Source organism: Heterodontus francisci, chromosome 1, assembly GCF_036365525.1.
Source record: "Heterodontus francisci isolate sHetFra1 chromosome 1, sHetFra1.hap1, whole genome shotgun sequence".
In the NCBI taxonomy this organism is placed as follows: Eukaryota; Metazoa; Chordata; class Chondrichthyes; order Heterodontiformes; family Heterodontidae; genus Heterodontus; species Heterodontus francisci.
The window spans coordinates 256,343,904-256,362,935 of NC_090371.1; the positions used below are offsets into that span (position 1 = coordinate 256,343,904).

The 19,032-nt window shown below is 43.5% G+C and overlaps 1 protein-coding gene across 2 annotated transcripts in view; it reads left to right on the forward strand.

The window, feature by feature from the left end:
• The window catches only part of tbc1d9 (TBC1 domain family, member 9 (with GRAM domain)), a 150,655-nt gene that overhangs the window by 48,974 nt on the left and 82,649 nt on the right, over positions 1 to 19,032 (forward strand). For both annotated transcript variants that reach the window (XM_068043405.1, XM_068043409.1), the window contains exons 3-7: positions 2,176 to 2,294; positions 2,641 to 2,869; positions 3,964 to 4,225; positions 4,419 to 4,626; positions 18,722 to 18,925. In XM_068043405.1, coding sequence (XP_067899506.1) covers positions 2,176 to 2,294; positions 2,641 to 2,869; positions 3,964 to 4,225; positions 4,419 to 4,626; positions 18,722 to 18,925 — 1,022 coding nt within the window. The remainder of the gene's footprint in view (positions 1 to 2,175; positions 2,295 to 2,640; positions 2,870 to 3,963; positions 4,226 to 4,418; positions 4,627 to 18,721; positions 18,926 to 19,032) is intronic.

The window sequence follows — 19,032 nt, forward strand, 5'->3', positions numbered from 1 at the left end:
TGCTCCTGTATATCCCAACCGCTAGTTGGTTGCCTATAGAAAACACCCAGTATGTAATGGCACATCTGTTGTTTCTTTTAACCGGATGGATTCTGTGCTTGACGCCCCTCTGCCTCTCTCCGCCCCTCTGCCTCTCTCCGCCCCTCTGCCTCTCTGGCACTGCAATATTCTCCTCAATCAGTACTGTAACCTGCTCTCCTTCGCCCCCCCCCCCCCCCCCCCCCCGCCACTCCTTTCTTTTGGTTCCGTTTTGTTCCTGAGCACCTTGTATCCAAGAATATTTAGTACCCAAATCCCTACACTTTTGGAGCCAGGTCTTCTTGATCGCCACAGCATCATATTCCCATGTTGCTATTTACACCTGCAGCTCACCATCCTTATTTACCATACTTTGTGCGATTACACAATGCACTGCAAACTTATCTTAGACCTTCTTGTATTCTCTCATAGTCTGATCCCACCTAATACTGTACTATTTCTTACTCGTGTTATCTGTGTCTCCCAATACTTTTGTGCACCTTGTTTCTCCTTTCTATTGCTACTTCCTGGTGCAAAACCTCTGCCAAATTAGTTTAAACCCTCCTTCACAGCAGTAGTGAACCTGCCCGCACAGACATTGGTTCCAACTCTGAGGTGCAACCTGTAAGAATATGAAGATACAACTGAGAAATGTTACCTTTTGTTAAAGTAAATTATAATATATTCTACACTAAAATGTTTATAATTTTGTATAGAGTGACATGATTAACAGAAGATAAATGTTAATGGATATCTATAATAATACTGCTTATATTTAGGCTGTAGTCTTTGTTCTTGGGTTAATGCAGGTCCTGGCTACCTGCCTTGGACTGTTACAGAGACCTAAAAGCTTAATGAATGAGAAATAATTGAAACTGACTATAATCTCTATGAGCAACCTAAGGTCAAACTATTTTTATGGATTATTTAAGAAATATTTGGAGCTGATCCTTTTCCAGTGTTACAAGTATTTCCATTTTTTTTTGCTAAACTTTGAGAATTTGTCTTTTAAATCTGAAAGGATTCCATAGATGCTGGAACTTTGGGTGTTTTTTTAAGGAAGGTCACCAGAAGTTTTGGACTGAGTTTGAACTGTAAACTGTTACTAGAAGGCAACTGTTTTCAAAATAGAAGCCCAGCTGGGATTGTTTTTAATATAATATATAAAATAAAAACAAGAAATGCTGGAACCACTCAGCAGGCCTGGCAGCATCTGTGGAAAGAGAAGCAGAGTTAACGTTTTGGGTCAGTGACCCTTCTTCGGAACATTTTGCTTTTATTCTAGGGGTTTTTAATTTGGAGAGATGTTTACAAAGAGGTGACAAGCCAAGATCTATGGTTGTCAAGAGGCTTGCTTCTGGAAAGTTTTGGTTTCAATTTAAACTGTTTAAAAAAAAAAAGCCGGTTGGTTACCTGCAACAGAATAAAATCCGGCCAGCTCAGCTTTTTCTCTTGAAAAGAAATCCTGCATCAAGGGTGTTTCCTATTTCCTCCTGTATTTGAAGAAACTTTTACTGCTACATTTCTGCTCTAAGACCTAACTGAAACCTTCCGTTGCTGCATCTCTTGGAAACCTGCCCAACATCACCTGGAAAGAACTGTTCGAGGAGGATCCCATTGACACCTAACCAAAACAAAGGGCATCTTTCCATACCTACTTTTCAGCCTAAGTTTTTTTTTATTCCTTCTATTTCTTTGTAACAGCTGTAAACAAAAATCCTTTTCTTTTTTCAGGTTTAGCCGTGTGTGTGAGGGCTAGGATAAATCAGGGACTTTAATATTTCAATTTGTGTGTATGCTTTACTTCGTTATTGGTTAAGACTTGGTTTATAATAAACTGATAATTTTGTTGTTTATTAAAGAAACCTGATCGGTCGGTGTGCTTTATTCTGCGGAAAAATAGAGTCTATGATTGGTAAGTTTCGGTAAGTGTGGCCTGTGGAGAAGTGGGACTAGAATAAACAGTGCACTCCTTCCGCATCGGTCATCACACAGGACATGAATGTTGTTGGCTCCATATGTTTGCTACTTGCTAGATTTTAACATTCTTAGAGATACCTTCAATTGTTAAGATGACATCTTGTTTGGATATATTTGATTTGAGTTGAAAGATATAAAGTTGATCACTTGATATTTGCAATGGTATTGTTTCCTTAGGTGGCTCAAGAAAGGACATAACTGAACATTGGGAATGGATGGAGCACAATCTACTACAGACACTTTCAATCTTCGAGAATGAAAATGATATCACTACGTTTGTTAAGGGTAAAATACAGGTAACCAATGCCAAAACGGTACTCAAACTAAATAGAAAGATGAAAGCCTGTGAAGAATTTCTAACGAAATGATTAAGACAGGATACTGGTGTATTCAGTTAAGAATGGGCGTACCAGTTATTTATAACCACAATAACTATATACTGTTTTCCAACTTAGAAATGCAGATTTTTTCTGGGAAATACATGCTATAGTCAGATAAATAGATTTCATTATTTTGTTCTCAATTCATTTTTCATTTTTAAAAGATAAACTTGACCTTTTTATCTTTATGGATTTGTGACTTGTTTTTAATATAGTGAGGCATTTTACTCATCTTGCTGTTTTTATGTTTCTTTGATTTTAGGGTATAATTGCAGAATATAATAAAAATAATGATCTAAAGGAGGATGATGACACAGATAAATTTAAGGAAGCTATTTTGAAGTTTCGTAAGCTATTTGGGATGCCAGAAGAAGAAAAGCTGGTTAACTACTACTCTTGCAGTTATTGGAAGGGTCGGGTTCCACGGCAGGGTTGGATGTATCTCAGCATCAACCATCTCTGCTTTTACTCATTTTTGCTGGGAAAAGAAGGTGTAGTATTCTTTGCTGATCATCTTCAATTTGGGGGAAAAAGCAGCCAGTTCACTTGATATCATTGGAGTTTGCACTTTTCTTTTACAACTCTTTATCTTTAATATAGAAATTACTTGGCTTTTTTCAGTCCACCTTCCACCCCATTATAGAACACTGGTGAACCTTACAAAGGTAACTGACTCGTTAATAAACTGAATAGTGTGGGATCGGAATTGACACCCCCCCCCACAACCCACCTTTTCTACATTTGTATAGAATGCTGATGACCCGCAAAGGTAACCGACTCAAGTTAATAGCTAAACCATATATGATCTGAATGAACAGAGTTAAGATGACAAGATTTTATACTCTGGGATAATGACTATGTCTGCTGACATTATTACAGCTTCCTTATGGCATCACCATAGTGACTGTTCAGTTAATTTCCTCATTTTGTTCTCCCCATATTCAACTCTTTGAATATATATCTTAATTTAGTAAAATAAAAATGAACAAAAGGCCATTACACTAAAATAAATATAACTGCTTAATTTTTAAAGAAGGATTGGTAGTAAAAATTGTTCTGGAAACACTTTTACCGAATTGAATGTATAGGTTTTGGATGACTGTTTTCTAAGTGGAAGAATAACTGACTGCAGACAACACAGCACAGGATGCACAAAGGCATATTTTATTGAAACATAGCAACATGATTGTCACAAAACAGTTTATGATAGGAAAATAAAGTTTCCATTTGCAGGCGTCTGCTGATACCTCTGTTAATTGGTAGATATTTACAAAATCAAGTGTTTTTTTTTTGCTGATAAATGGTTGTACCTTTTTTATGAATGCCTTTTTGTTTTACTTGCACTAAAGGCATAAGCTACTTGAATATAATAGTTGCATTGTCATTTCATATTGTGACATTACTAAGTGAATGATACTACTGTAATGTATTAAGCAAATGATGTCTCTGGAAAGAAAATATGTGCAAATGAGATTCATTTCCTTTTAATAATTCTGTGTAGGTAATTAGGAAATAGAATTTGTTTGTTCTGTTTGTGGCAATGTATTGGTACAAAAAACTATTTTACGTTTTCCTCTTTTTCTAGCAAAGTTAGTGATTCGTTGGGCAGACATCACCCAGCTAGAGAAGAATACTACACTGCTCTTTCCTGAAATGATCAAAGTGAGCACAAGGTGCAGTGAACATATTTTCTCTGTCTTTCTCAACATTGGTGAAACGTTTAAACTAATGGAACAACTAGCCAATATTGCCATGAGACAGCTTCTTGATAATGAAGGCTTTGAAGAAGACAGATCACTTCCAAGACTTAAGAAGAAATCTCCTCAAAAGGTTTCTGTGTTAAAACGGTTAGTAATTTGGCAGTTTAATTTCGAAATCTCTCACTGAGCACTCATAGATCTAACAATTATGTAATTCTGCCTAGAATCAGTGAAGACCTTTGACTAGTTTCACTGTCATTTATTTCATTAAGCACCGTACAGCACACTTTTTTGAGGTCAAGATCCTCTAACAAAACTTATTATTTTTCTCAAACTGAAGGGACCTTGATGCTAGAGCAAAAAGTGAGCGATACAGGGCTTTATTCCGACTTCCTAAAGATGAGCGACTGGATGGGCACACAGACTGCACCCTTTGGACACCATTCAGTAAAATGCACGTTGTGGGTCAGATGTTTGTTTCGACTAATTACATCTGCTTCACCAGTAAGGAGGAAAACCTGTGCAGTCTTATTATTCCTCTAAGAGAGGTATGTGTCAGCTAAAACTACTTAAACTGGTCTTGTGTTAGAAAACTGTAAGGCTTTCTGGCCCACACTTGTCCTTGTTGGCATTTGTTGATTTAAAAATCAAGCAAGTGATTTGTTATGGTTAGGTTTTGCTCAAAGACCAACGTTTTCATTGCCTCTGAGACTTGGTGGGGGGGGGATTTTTATGCTGTCCGCCACAGTGGTTTGGTGGCATGCGAGGTGATATAATTTGGCTGGAGGTGTTTTTTTGGATTTCCAACGGCGAGATATTTTAGAGGAATTAAGTTGGCAGCAGGTTTGCAGTGTTCCGGGATTCCCCCAGCATGGTGGCGGGTTACAGCTTTGCATTAATTTACATAACGTGATTCATTACCATATGCATAGTTACAATTTAGTGCTACCTGGCAGATTAAGTGAATGGCAGGCGATATTCCCACGCCTCCCGGTTCACTATTTTTTTCAACGTGGCATGCAGCAGTCGGATTTGTACAGTTGAGTCTCAGGTCTGTGCTTTTCTCTCTTTAACTCATCTGCTAAACTAATGCCCTCATTGAAATGGATGTTTGCCTCCACGCCAGCATTGGAATAGATGTTTGCCTCCAGGCTCGGCACAAGCAAGGGTGAACCTTCTTGGGATGGCAGCAAAGGCATGGGTGGGGGGGGTGGGGGTGCATGGAGGAGCAGGACAGAGTATTCGGGGAGGGAAGGGTGGGGTGATTGGGTGCATGGAGGAACAAGCCAGGGAGGGAAGGGTGGGGCGATCGGGTGCATGGAGAAGCGGGCGAAAGTGGAGTGGAGTGTCCAGGTAGTTGAATGGTTGATGATGGTGAAGATGTATGTTGTCAGCTGCGGGGGTGGTGGATGGATTAGATCAGTACAGTGTGAAAATATTTGGCAAAGGCCTAAAGGGACGCATGAGTGCTGTCAACGTCAGGGAGCTGTGGGGCAAATTGAGGGTACTGGCTAGCAGAGGGAATGGTCACAGTCAGTGGGGGCAAATGGATTCTATAAAGAGGGAAGGTCAAGATTAATGGGTCGGTATTCGACAGCTTCATGTGGAAGGAAACGGGACTCAGCAACTCTGTTCGATGTGAGAGGATTCAAGGGTAAGACTCAGCATGTCGATAATAATGGGAGTAGGAACGGTGGGAGGGTTGGCATAAGTAAATTTGATTACACTGCACGATACTGGGGGGGAAGCTCAATGGTTACTGTGGGAAGGGTAACGATAACATTGGGTGGGTCAAGAGTGATGGGCTCAAACTGGAAGGTTGCAGGAGGAAGTTGGAAGGTTGGGAGACTTTCCCTGAATTCCACACGTACCACTTCTCCAACGGTTAATGGAGACCACATGGACACTCCAGGATCGCAAAGAGAGTGGGAGGGAGCAAACAGTGGGTGTGTCTTCAACCTTGCTGCGGTTTGAAGGCAGTTATAAGGGAGCTGTTCATTGCCTCGATGTTTCAGCTCACTGACAACAGAGGGCTGAAACGCCATGCTCTGCTTATTAATTGTTCAAAAAAGCAGCAGCAACATGGGTCTTATACACCCAATTTTTCTAGTACCATGGGAAGAAGAGCAAAGGGAGAGACAAGGAGGGCTCTTTTCCCTCAACTGATGATGCCTGAGTGCCAGCAACAGGCAGGTGAGGATGGTCTGAATGATGACATCGAGGAATGGTCTTATCTAATACGGGCACTAGCATGTCATTGAACCCTCAGGACAAGGACAAGTTATCTACAAATGTCAGAGAGGCAATACCAGAGACGTCCAAGGATGTCACCTGAAATTGTCACAGAAATTTGTAGGATTCTGCAGTCCCTCCGCTTCGGTGGGAATCCTATGTCAGTTGCCCTTGACTGCTGCACTCAGTTTATTTTCCAGCGGCTCCTTCCAGGGATCCACAGGCGACATATGTGGCATCTCACAGTCTGCAACCCACAGGTGCATCAAAGAGATGATCAACACCCTTTTTCAACACGCCAATGATTTCATCTACTTACTTGTAGACAAGGCCAGCTAGGCTGCAAAGTCTGCGGCTTTCGCGCCATTGCTTGGTTCCCTAGAATGCAAGGGGTGATCGACTGTACTCGTGTGGCCATTAGAGCTCCCTGGGATCAGCCTGCTGTCTTTTGTCAATCGCAAAGGCTTCCACACTTTAAACATGCAACTCGTTTGCGGCCACAGGAGAAGAATCATTCATGTTTGTGCACATTTCCCAGGGACCTATCATGACTCCTACATTTAGAAGAACTTCCAGACGCTAGCAGCTTTTTAGGAACTAACCGAAGTGGATGGATACTGGGTGACGAGGGTTACCCCCTTTGTTCATAGTTGATGACACCAGTATGTCATCCCCAAAGCGCTGCTGAAAAGAGCTACAATGCTGCACAATCATCCACCAGAGCCATCATTGAACACCCCATTGGCATGCTGAAAATGCAATTCCATTGCCTTGACCGGTCTGGAGGGGCTCTTCAATATGCACCACAGAGGGTGTCACGAATAATCGTTGTCTGCTGTGCCTTGGACAACCTTGCAATTAGACATGGCAACATTCTTCAGGCAGAGGAATAGGATGAACACCAGAAATAAAAACAAGAAATGCTGGAAATACTCAGCAGGTCTGGCAGCATCTGTGGAGAGAGAAGCAGAGTTAACGTTTCAGGTCAGTGACCCTTCTTCAGAACTGGCAAATATTAGAAATGTGAAAGGTTATAAGGAAGTAAAGCGGGGGTGGGGCAAGAGATAACAAAAGGAGAAGGTGTAGATAGAACAGGGTCACAGAATAGCTGACCAGAAGATCATGGAGCAAAGGCAAACAATATGTTAATGGTGTGTTGAAAGACAAAGCATTAGTACAGCTAGGGTATTAAGGGACTGAAAATTGAGCAGCTGCAAGTACAAACATGGAACAAAAAACAGTGGGTAAGCAAACTGAACAAACCAAGATGAAATAAAATACCAAAAAAAAGAATAAATAACTAAAAATAAAAGTAAAATGGGGGGGCCCCATCATGCTCTGAAATGATTGAACTCCATGTTCAGTCTGGCAGGCTGTAGTGTGCCTAATCGGTAAATGAAATGCTGTTTCTCGAGCTTGCGTTGATGTTCACTGGAACACTGCAGCAATCCCAGGACAGAGATGTGAGCATGAGAGCAGGGGGGAGTGTTGAAATGGCAAGCAACTGGAAGCTCGGGGTCATGCTTTCGGACTGAGCGGAGGTGTTCCGCAAAGCAGTCACCCAGTCTGCGTTTTGGGCTCCCCAATGTAGAGGAGACCACACTGTGAGCAGCAAATACAGTATACTACATTGAAAGAAGTACAAGTAAATCGCTGCTTCACCTGAAAGGAGTGGTTGGGACCTGGGATAGTGAGGAGAGAGGAGGTAAATGGGCAGGTATTACACCTCCTGCGATTGCAGGGGAAGGTCCCATGGGAAGGGGATGAGGTGGTGGGGGTAATGGAGGATTGGACCAGGGTGTCGCGGAGGGAACGATCTTTTCGGAATGCTGATGGGAAGGGAGGGGAAGATGCGTTTGGTAGTGGCATCACGCTGGAGGTGGCGGAAATGGCCGAGGATGATCCTTTCGATATGGAGGCTGATGGGGTGGAAAGTGAAGACAAGGGGAACCCTGTTGTGGTTCTGGGAGGGACGGGAAGGGGTGAGGGTAGAGGTGCATGAAATGGGCTGGATACGGTTGAGGGCCCTGTCAACCACAGTAGGGGGGAATCCTCGGTTGAGGAAAAAGGAAGACATATCCGAAGCGCTGTCATGGAAGCTAGCATCATCAGAGCAGATGAACGGAGACGGAGAAACTGGGAGATTGGAATGGAGTCCTTACAGGAGGCAGGGTGTGAAGAAGTGTAGTCGAGGTGGCTGTAAGAGTCGGTGGGCTTATAATGGATATTAGTAGACTGCCTATCCCCAGAGATGGAGACAGAGAAGTCGAGGAAGGGAAGTGTCGGAGATGGACCATGTAAAGGTGAGAGAAGGGTGGAAATTAGAAGCAAAGTTGATAAAGTTTTCCAGTTCAGGGCGGGAGCAGGAAACTGCACCGAAACAGTCATCATTGTACCAGGAAAAGAGTTGGGGGAGGCGGCCTGTGTAGGACTGGAACAAGGAATGTTTGACATATCCCACAAAAAGACAGGCATAACTAGGACCCATGCAGGTACCCATAGCGACACCTTTTACTTGAAGGAAGAGAGTGGAGTTGAAGGAAAAGTTGTTCAATGTGAGAACAAGTTCAGCCAGGCAGAGGAGGGTGGTCGTGGATGGGGTCTGGTTGGGCCTCTGTTCAAGGAAGAAGCGGAGAGTCCTCAAACCGTCCTGGTGGGGGATGGAGGTGTAGAGAGATTGGACGTCCATAGTGAAGAGGAGGCGGTTGGGGCCAGGAAACTGGAAATTGTCAAAATGACGTAGGGCGTCAGAAGATTCACAGATGTCGGTGGGAAGAGACTGGACCAGTGGAGAAAAGATAGAGTCAAGATAGGAAGAAAAAAGTTCAGTGGGGCAGGAGCAGGCTGACACAATGGGTCTGCCGAGACAGTCCTCTTTGTGGATTTTGGGAAGGAGATAGAAGCGGGCTGTCCGGGGTTGCAGGGCTCTGAGGTGGGAAGATCTTTAGAAGAGATGAGGTCAGTGACAGTCCTGTGGATAGTGGCTTGATGTTCGGTGGTGGGGTCATGGTCCAGAGGGAGGTAGGAAGAAGTGTCTGAGAGTTGGCGCTGAGCCTCTACAAGGTAGAGGTTGGTATGCCATACAACAGCACCACCCTTGTCTGCAGGTTTGATGACCATGTCGGGGTTAGACCTGAGAGAACAGAGTGCCTTGGGTTCAGAGGGGGAGGGGTTAGAGTGAGTGAAGGGGGGCAGAGAAATTGAGATGACCAATGTTTCGCTGACCGTTTTCAATGAAAAGATCAAGAGCGGGTAAGAGGCCGGGGGAGGGGTCCAGGTAGAGGGAGAATGCTGGAGGTGAATGAATAGGTCTACTGGTCAAAGAAGTGAGCCTGGAGGCGACGGAAGAAGAGCTCAACGTCAGCTGACTGTGAAATTCATTGAGGTGGGGGCATAAGGGGATAAAACTGAGACCTTTGCTGAGTACAGAGTTAAGCGTCAGAGAGGGGGAGGTCAGAGGGTATAGTGAATACACGGCATTATCAGATGAGGTTGAACAAGTAGGGTGAAAAGGAGGACAACAATGCCAACGATGCTGTCAATAATATGAGGGCCATGGAGACAAATGCAAGGGACATCAGGGAAAACCTAACTTATGCATGTTTCAGCCAGCAGTAAGCCACATCCAGAACGTTGGGAGGAGAAACATAACAATTTCCCACAGAAATTTCCTTTTGCATGAGGTTTTATTCATCGCTGCAATTAGGTGTCCTGAGAGGAAGGCCCCGGGGCAGCTGGCACGTGCTGCACCTCCATCTGTGTGCACAATCGCACCTGCTTGTCTCCCCAGGGGAAGGGTCACCTGGAGGGAGGGCCACGTTTCTTGTCCCCCTCTCATTTAGACTGTGCTGCATGGAGCCAATGACAACAGCGATGGAGTGCAGGTCAGATCGCATATGGCTCAAGAGATCAACTAGACTTGCCACGGAGCTCGCCAGACTCTCTCTCTATTGAGGAAGCCACATGTTCAAATGCCTTGGACATGGCAGATGTCATGGCTTGCACAGTCTCCTTCATGGCACGCGCAAAGTCGTGTATGACCTCAGGCCTCTCCGACATATTTTCCACATGGCTTTGCTGCACATCCAGCAGACTTCTCATCGCTCCAAACAGGATCATCATGAGTGTGGGGCTCAGCAGGGGCCTGGTCCCCTGCAGTCCTCCGATTGTCAGGGGACCCAGCTGGCTTATGCTTCTTCAGCTGCTGGGACGTTTCTGTGTTGTGCACACCAGCTCTTGACTCAGATTCTAATCTTAAACTCCCCGCGGACTATGTAGATATATCTGTGCTGGCGGAGGTGGAAGCGGAGGCAGGTGACAGTGCACCCTCTGGGGCATTGGCTGCTTTTCTGTCTCCAGAGGAGGATTCTTGGACCACGTGGCGTTCTGTGACTCTCTGGTGTGGTAACCTGCAGTGGCGACACAAACAGAGGCACTCGAAGCATGTGCTTCACATGGGTTGATGCAATTTCCTTTAGTTTCCGCATATGGCTGCAAGAATGAAGATGACACTTCATCTTTACACCTGTGGCTCCTGCCTCGCCATCTCCGCTCGCCCTAACTGCCTCTTCCTCAGCCATGGAGAGTAGCCTTATGTCAGGGATACCTCCTACTGTTCTAGCATGCTGGTTGTAGCTTTGTTTATCCTGCAGCAGACAGTGCAGATTTAATAACATGGCAAATGATAAATGATGCATCATAACCATTGCATGCATAGATCAACAGCACTCATTTTGCAGTGGCTTTTGCACGACACATCCAATCACATAAACAATGCCAATCTTCATCTTGGTGCACTACCACTTAGTGAATGGCACCAAGGCTGCTCACGCATTCCTTGCGTACCCTCTGCCTTAAAGACACAGAGCCATGAAAGAAAACCGTGGAGCTGCTTTTCCAGTATGACTTAGCCTTGCCAATCTGAGCAAGGCATTAATGCGCTTGCTTCACTTCATCCATGTTCTACGAGTGATGTTCAAGAGCTCCTAGGCATCCAGGCCCCCTTGGTGAGGCAGGAGGGTCTTCTCAGTCCACCTGCAAGGAAGAAGATCTCCCGCCTTTCCCTAATAGCCTGGAGGAGAACCTGCATGGAGGCATCACTTGAATCATGGGACAGGATGCCTGCTGGCTGCCACGTGATTCACTTTGGCTGCAGGGGAAATAAATGATGAAGTTGGTGGTGACTTTCACAATAAGGGAGGCAAAGTTATTTTGATTTAAGTAAAAGCTTGAATTAAGTTAGTCTGAAGATATTTACATGAAAGGAGACTGCAAGCACAGAATGTTTTATATATTTGGCGATCATGGTGCTTGAGGTGATGGTGGATTACACCAATAAAAGCAGTCCCCCGCTGCATGATCCCATGTGTCCCCCATGCTTGTCGCTGCATGGCTAATTTACATACAAAATGCGTGGAAAACGGGAATCGCAGCAGAAGTTACAACAACTTCCAGTCCTGCCGTCGAACGCCACGTCACTCATAAAATTCCACCCTTGGATGCAAAACTGCAGTACTTGGGCAGAAAATCATGCCGCATGCCAGTGGGCTATATTTTCTTCATGCTGAACAATGAGTATATACATTTGTGCTATATTGTTTTGTAAGATCGTACTGCTATTTATAATTCTTAGCTTTTGCCTATGAAGTAAGTTTCTGTTCGGATGGAAATACAATTCATAAGACAGACTTGGTTGATTTTGGATAAAAATATGTTTTAGTAATGTTTCTATTTAGACGGAAATACCCGACAAAGACAGTTGGAGAACATTTTAGTTGATAACCGAGTCAGCAATGCACAAAGAAGCTTCCTATGTTTGTTCAAGGCTTGAGAGAGTGACACAGAATGGCTTCTGCTCCCCCTATATATTTTTTCAGATTTACAAACAAACAGGATGTGTGGTGATGTCATTTTTATGACAGTTATATGTCCTCCCAGGACATAATGAAGAAAGACATGTTTTGACCGTCAATTCACAGAATTGTTACGGCACAGAAGGAGTCCATTCATCCTGTTGTGTCTGCACTGGTTTTCCGAAGGAGCAATTTACCTAGTACCACTCCCTTCTCCTTGTGTAGCCTGTACATTCTTTTTCAGATAACGATCCAGTTCCCTCTTAGATACCTCGATTTGTCCCTGCCTCCACTATGCTCTCAGGCAGTGCACTCCAGATCCTAATCACTCGCTGCATGAAAAGTTTTTCCCCATGTCATTGCTTCTTTTGCCAATTACCTTAAATCTGTGCCGCCTTGTTCTCTATCCTTCCACCAATGGGAACAGGTTTTCCCTATCTACTCTGTCAGACCCCTCATAATTTTGAACACCTCTATCGAATCTCCTCCAACCTTCTCTCCTCTCCTCGAAGGAAAACAGTCCCAACTTCTCCAATCTATCTACATAACTGAAGTTCCTCATCCCTCAAACCATTCTTGTGAATCTTTTCTACACTTTCTCACTAATGCCTTCCCATCTTTCCTAAAGTGTGGCACCCAGAACTGAACACAGTATTCCAGTTGAGGCTGAGCTAGTGTTCTATACAAGTTTAACATAACTTCCTTGCTTTTGTACTCTATGCCCCTATTAATAAAACCTAGGATGCTGTATGCTTTATTAACTGCTCTCACAACCTGTTCTACTTTGAATGATTTATGCACATATACATCCAGGTCCCTCTGCTCCTGCACCCACTTCAGAATTCTACCCTTTATTTTGTATTATCTGAGTTCTTCCTGCCAAAATGAATCACTTCACACTTCTCTGCATTAAATTTCACCTGCCACTTGTCCACCCATTCTACCAACCAGTCAACGTCCTTTTGACGTTCTACACTATCCTCCTCACAGTTCACAATGCTTCCAAGTTTCGTATTTTATTTTTATTTATTTAGAGATACAGCACTGAAACAGGCCCTTCGGCCCACCGAGTCTGTGCCGACCATTAACCACCCATTTATACTAATCCTACACTAACCCCATATTCCTACCACCTCCTCACCTGTCCCTATATTCCCCTACCACCTACCTATACTAGGGGCAATTTATAATGGCCAATTTACCTATCAACCTGCAAGTATTTTGGCTGTGGGAGGAAGCCAGAGCACCCGGAGAAAACCCACGCAGACACGGAGAACTTGCTCCGGTTTCCATCGTTCAGTTACCGTTTTTGCCTGCCAACCTTTGATTCCAATTTATCTGGCCCAGATCCATGCTTACCCTCATTGAAGTTGGCTTTCCCTAGTTAATTATTCTTACTCTGGATTGTTCTTTGTTCTTTTCCATAGCTAACCTAAACCTTATGATACAATGATCACTGTCCCCTAAAAGTTCCCCTACTGATATTTGATCCACCGAGCCCACCTCATTCCCAAGAACCAGATCTAACAGTGCCTCCTTTCTCATTGGACTGGAAATATTATGCTGTAGAAAATTTTCCTGAACACTCTCTAGGAACTCTTGCCCCTCTCTGCTCTCTTCACTACTACTATCTCAGTCTATATTCAGATAATTCAAGTCCTCCCATTATAACTACTCTATGATTCTTGCACCTGTCTGTAATTTCCTTGCAAATTTGTTCCTTTACATCTTCCCCACTAGTTGGCGGCCTATAGACTACACCGAGCACTGTAATTGCACCTTTTTTGTTCGTTAGTTCCAACCAAATAGATTCTGCCCTTGACACCACTGGGACATCCTCTCTCCAGCGCTGCAATTTCCTCCTTAATCAATACTGCCACCACCATCCCCCCCTTCCCCCTCCCCCTCCTTTCCATATCTTTCCTGAACACTTTGTATCCAGGAATATTTAATACCTAGTCCTGCCTGTCTTTGAGCCAGATCTCTGTTATTTCCACAACATCATATTTCCACATGGCAATCTGCGCCTGTAACTCACCAATCTTAGTTACCACACTCAGTGCATTCGCATACATGCACAGTAACCCTAATTTAGACTTTATGACTTTATCCCTTACTCTGAACAAACCTGATAACTTACTATTTTCTACTTTAGTGCTATCTGTCTCTCCCAATATTCTGTGCGCCTTGGCATTCCTCTCTGATATTACCTCCTGGTTCCCACACCCTGCCAAGTTAGTTCAAACCCTCCAATAGCACTAGGAAATAGCCCCGCAAGGACATTGGGCCCCATTCTGTTTATATGTAACCTGTCTGGCCCGTACAGGTCCCATCTCCTCCAGAGCTGGTCCCAATGTCCCAGGAATCTAGAGCCCTCCCTCCTACAACATCTTTCCAGCCACACATTCATCTGCTTTATGCTCCTATTTCTATACTCACTTGCGTGTGGCACCAGGAGCAATCCAGAGATTATTAAATTTGAGGTGTTGCTTGCTAATTTCCTACTTAGCTCCCTAAATTCTGAGTGTAGAACCACATCCCTCTTGTTGCCTATGTCATAGGTACCAATGTGGGCCGTCCACGACCGTTGGCTGTTCATCCTTCCACCTCAGGGTGCTCTGCAGCTATTCAGTGACATTCTTGACCCTGGCACTAGGGAGACAGCACACCATCCTGGATTCAGGTTGCAGAAATGCCTGTCTATTCCCCTAACAATTAAATCTCCTATTACTATTGCTCTTCAGTCTTTGTGCTCCCCTGTGAAACTGAGCAAGCCATGGACTTGGCTCTGGCTGCACTTCCCAGATGAACCATCACTTTCATCAGTATTCAGAACTGAATACTTGGTTGGAGAGTGAGATGCACTCGGAGGACTCCTGTACTATCTATCTGTTTCTTCTTGACTGTCTGGTGGCCACCCATTCTCTCTCGCTGCAGACTGTTAAGTTGTGAGATGACCACATTTATAGACGTGCTTTCTTAGATCTCACGGATGTGCTGCCGTGATGCCAGCTGCTGCTCAAGCTCTGAAAGCTGGAGCTTGAGCTGCTGCAACTGTTCACACTTGCACATATGGTTATCCAAGACACGGTAAGTGTCCTGGAGGTCCCACATAGAACAGAATGTGCAGTCTAGAGGTTGGAGCAGCTCTGCTGTTCCTCTATCTATTAGATAATAAATCTTGCTACTATTAATAAACCATGCTACTTAAAAATAAAAGGGAAGATTCGCCAGCTACTCACTTCCCTTCTGTTTGTGTCACTTAAAAATAGTAAATTTAAAATTTTTAATTTCCCAGCTCCTTAGACTAACTTCCTAAACTTGGAGAAAGGGAAAGAAAACTAGAATACCCACCAGCCAATCAATTTGTGGCCTTCCTGTGATGTCAGTTTTATTTTTTTTTTTTCCTTTCTTCAACGTTGCTGACCTACTGCAGACTCCTCCCAGTCTGCTTCACAGTGATCCTAACCTGTTGCAGACTCCTTCCAGTCTGTTTCACAGTGCTAATGAAAACAAAAAGTGCTGGAAATACTCAGCAGGTCTGGCAGCATCTGTGGAGAGAGAAGCAGAGTTAACGTTTCAGGTCTGTGACCTTTCATCAGAATTGGCAAAGGTTAGCAATGTAACAGGTTTTAAGCAAGTAAAGCAGGGGTTGGGATTGGGGTGGGGGGGTGGGGGGAGGTGCAAGAGAACAAAAAGGAAGGTTTATGACAGGACAGAGGGCCGAACAGATTAACTGACAAGGAGCTCATGGAGCAAAGGCAAAGAGAGTGTGCTAATGGTGTGATGAAAGACAAAGCGTTAGTACAGAGAGAGTGTTCATGACAGATTAATGAACAGCCCTAGCCGAAGCACTTACATGAAAAACCCAGTTTAAGGCAATTCTGAAAGGATCGTTCCCTCCGCCACACCCATGTCCACTCCTCCATTACCCCCAATAACTCATCCCCATCCCATGGCACCTTCCCATGCAATCGCAGGAGGTGTAATACGTGCCCTTTTACCTCCTCTCTCCTCACCATCCAAGGTGAGTATTTCCAGCATTTTCTGTTTTTATTTCAGATTTCCAGCATCCAAAGTAATTTGCTTTTCATTTACTGCTTTACAGTGATCCTGATCTGCTTCAGTGTTCCTAATCTGCTGCAGACTCCTTCAGGTCTGCTTCACAGTGATGTTGACCTGTTTCACATTCCTCCCAAGAAGTTATAATTTCATTTGATTCCTGAAGCCTAACATTCATGGGGGATAGAAAGATATTCTAGAGATCTAAATTTCTCCATAGCCACATTCGCATAAGGAACTTGGAAAAGTGAAAATGCCTCCTTTTGGGGGCCTTTATTAATTTGTTAATTTCTCTAACTGTCTTCCATCTAATCGACTGTTATATCAAGGTGAAACTATTAACAAAGTTGAGAAGTTGCACTCGCTGAGGTTAAAGTTATTAATAAGGGACATGGGAAAGACATGGGCTCAGTCCCCACAGACAGGCACACAGCAGGTCTCCGAGGTCACCGGGCAATGGGCTGTATGATAATCTACAGCAGTACGACATCCCATACCCAGAAGCTATCGTTGAAATCAATTACTTTTCCCATCAATGCTATGGAACATGCAAATTGTCACAAGTGGTGAAAAAGGGGTATAAAAGTGGTTGTTGAGAGATACTCAATTCATTGATGTCTGATTAGACTTAAAAACTTCGAGCTCAGAATTGTAATGTTCACAATTCTCTGGCAAAATCTCAAGCTTTTGGCCGAAGTGCTGTTAAGTGTATGTATAATTATTGTTAATAATATTTGGTGCTGTCTGCTTAATCTGAACATCAAAATGAATGCTGTGAACCCTATTAATTTGAGGAGCAACTTAGAGTATAAGTGATCTTATAACAGTTCCACAACAAACCACTTGCCTTGATTATGAATTATAGTTCTCTCCGTGAAAATACGTGTCCAAATAAAAAAGAAATATACCGGATGCACAGACCCATAGTTGACAGTATATACTCGTGGTGTGTCAATATAATTAGATGTTTAATTATTTATTTAACATCTGGAAATGTGTCAGCATCCTGTACAGTATACCTTCAAGTGGCAGTGGCATGCATTGCAAAGGTAATTCCTCTGGCTACCATGAAAACAAAAGCAAAATACCAAAGATGCTGGAAATCTGAAATAAAAGCAGAAAATGCTGGAAATACTCAGCAGGTCAGGCAGCATCTTTGGAGAAAAAAGCAATTAACATTTCAGGCCAATGACTTTTTGTCATAACTGGAAAAGTTATGAAGGGAATGCGGTGGATATTATCTACATAGATTTTAAGAAAACCTTTGATATAGTACCACATAAAGGCTATTTAACAAAATTGAGGCTCATGGAATAGGAAAGTCAGTGTTCAATTGGATTAAAAAAATTGACTTAAGGACAGGAAATAGTGAGTCCAGGTAAATAGTTGTTTTTCAAACTGGAGGATAGTAGACAGTGGTGTTCCCCAAGGGTCAGTGCTAGGACCACTGCTTTATATTTTGCTATATATAAATGACGTGGATCATGGAATACAGAGTAGAATTTCAAAATTTGCCAATGACACCAAACTTGGAGGAGTCACACAGTGAGGATCCTATGAACCACCTGCAACAGGACATAGATAGGCTAGCAGAATGGGCAGACAAGTGACAGATGGGATTTAATACAGACAAGTGTGTGATGATGCATTTTAGCAGGGTTAGGGTGAAGCAATATAGGGTTAATGGTGCAGTTCTAAAGAGTGCAGGAACAGAGGAACCTGGGGGCTCATGTGCATTGATCTTTGAAGGTGGCAGGATATATTGAGAGAATGGTTAGCAAAGCATATGGGATCTTGGGCTTCATAAATAGAGGCATAGAGCACAAAAGCAAGGAAGTTATGGTGAACCTTTAGAAAGCTCTGGTTAGGCCCCAACTGGAGTATTGTGTCCCGTTCTGATCACCACACTTTCGGAAGGATGCGAGGGCCCTTGAGAGGGTGCAGAGGAGATTTACCTGAATGGTTCCAGGGATGGAGGATTTTAGTTAAAATATTAGGTTGGAAAAGCTGGGGTTGTTTTCCCTGGAGCAAAGGAGATTAAGGGGAGATTTTTATAGAGTTGTCCAAGATTATGACAGGCTCAGATAAGTTAGACCATGATAAACTGTTCCCATTAACTGATGGTACAAGGACTAGGACACATTGAAGGTTTTGGCCAAGAGATGCAGGGGGGATGTGAGGAAGAACTTTTTTACACAGCAAGTGGTAGTGACCTGAAACTTGCTGCCCATGAGGGTGGTGGAAGCAGAGACGATCAATGATTTCAAAGGGAAATTGGGTGGACACTTGAAGGAAAGAAACTTACAGGTCTACGGGGATTGAGCGGGGGAGTGGGACTGACTGGATTGCTCTGCAGAGTGCCAGCATGGACTTGATGGGACGAATTGCTTCCTATGCTGTAACTGATTCTCTGACTCTTATAATTAAAGTTCAACTTTAATTATGTGAGTGAACACCGAACTGTATCTTGAAGGATATGTATATATTTTTTCCTTAGGTGACAATAGTAGAGAAAGCTGACAGCTCGAGTGTGCTTCCCAGTCCATTATCTATCAGTACCAAGAACAGGATGACTTTCTTTTTTGCCAATCTCAAGGACCGAGACTTCCTGGTGCAGAGAATCTCTGACTTTCTACAGCAAACAACACCAAAAATTTGTTTTGATAAAGAAATTGTAGGAAGTCTCAGTTCCGATGATGAGGTATGTGGAACAAAAAAAATCTGAAAAGTAGATTTTAAGAAATTAGCAGTGTATATTATGCTAATTCTGAAACACTAGAATTTCTTGCTGTCTGAACTATTTTGGGG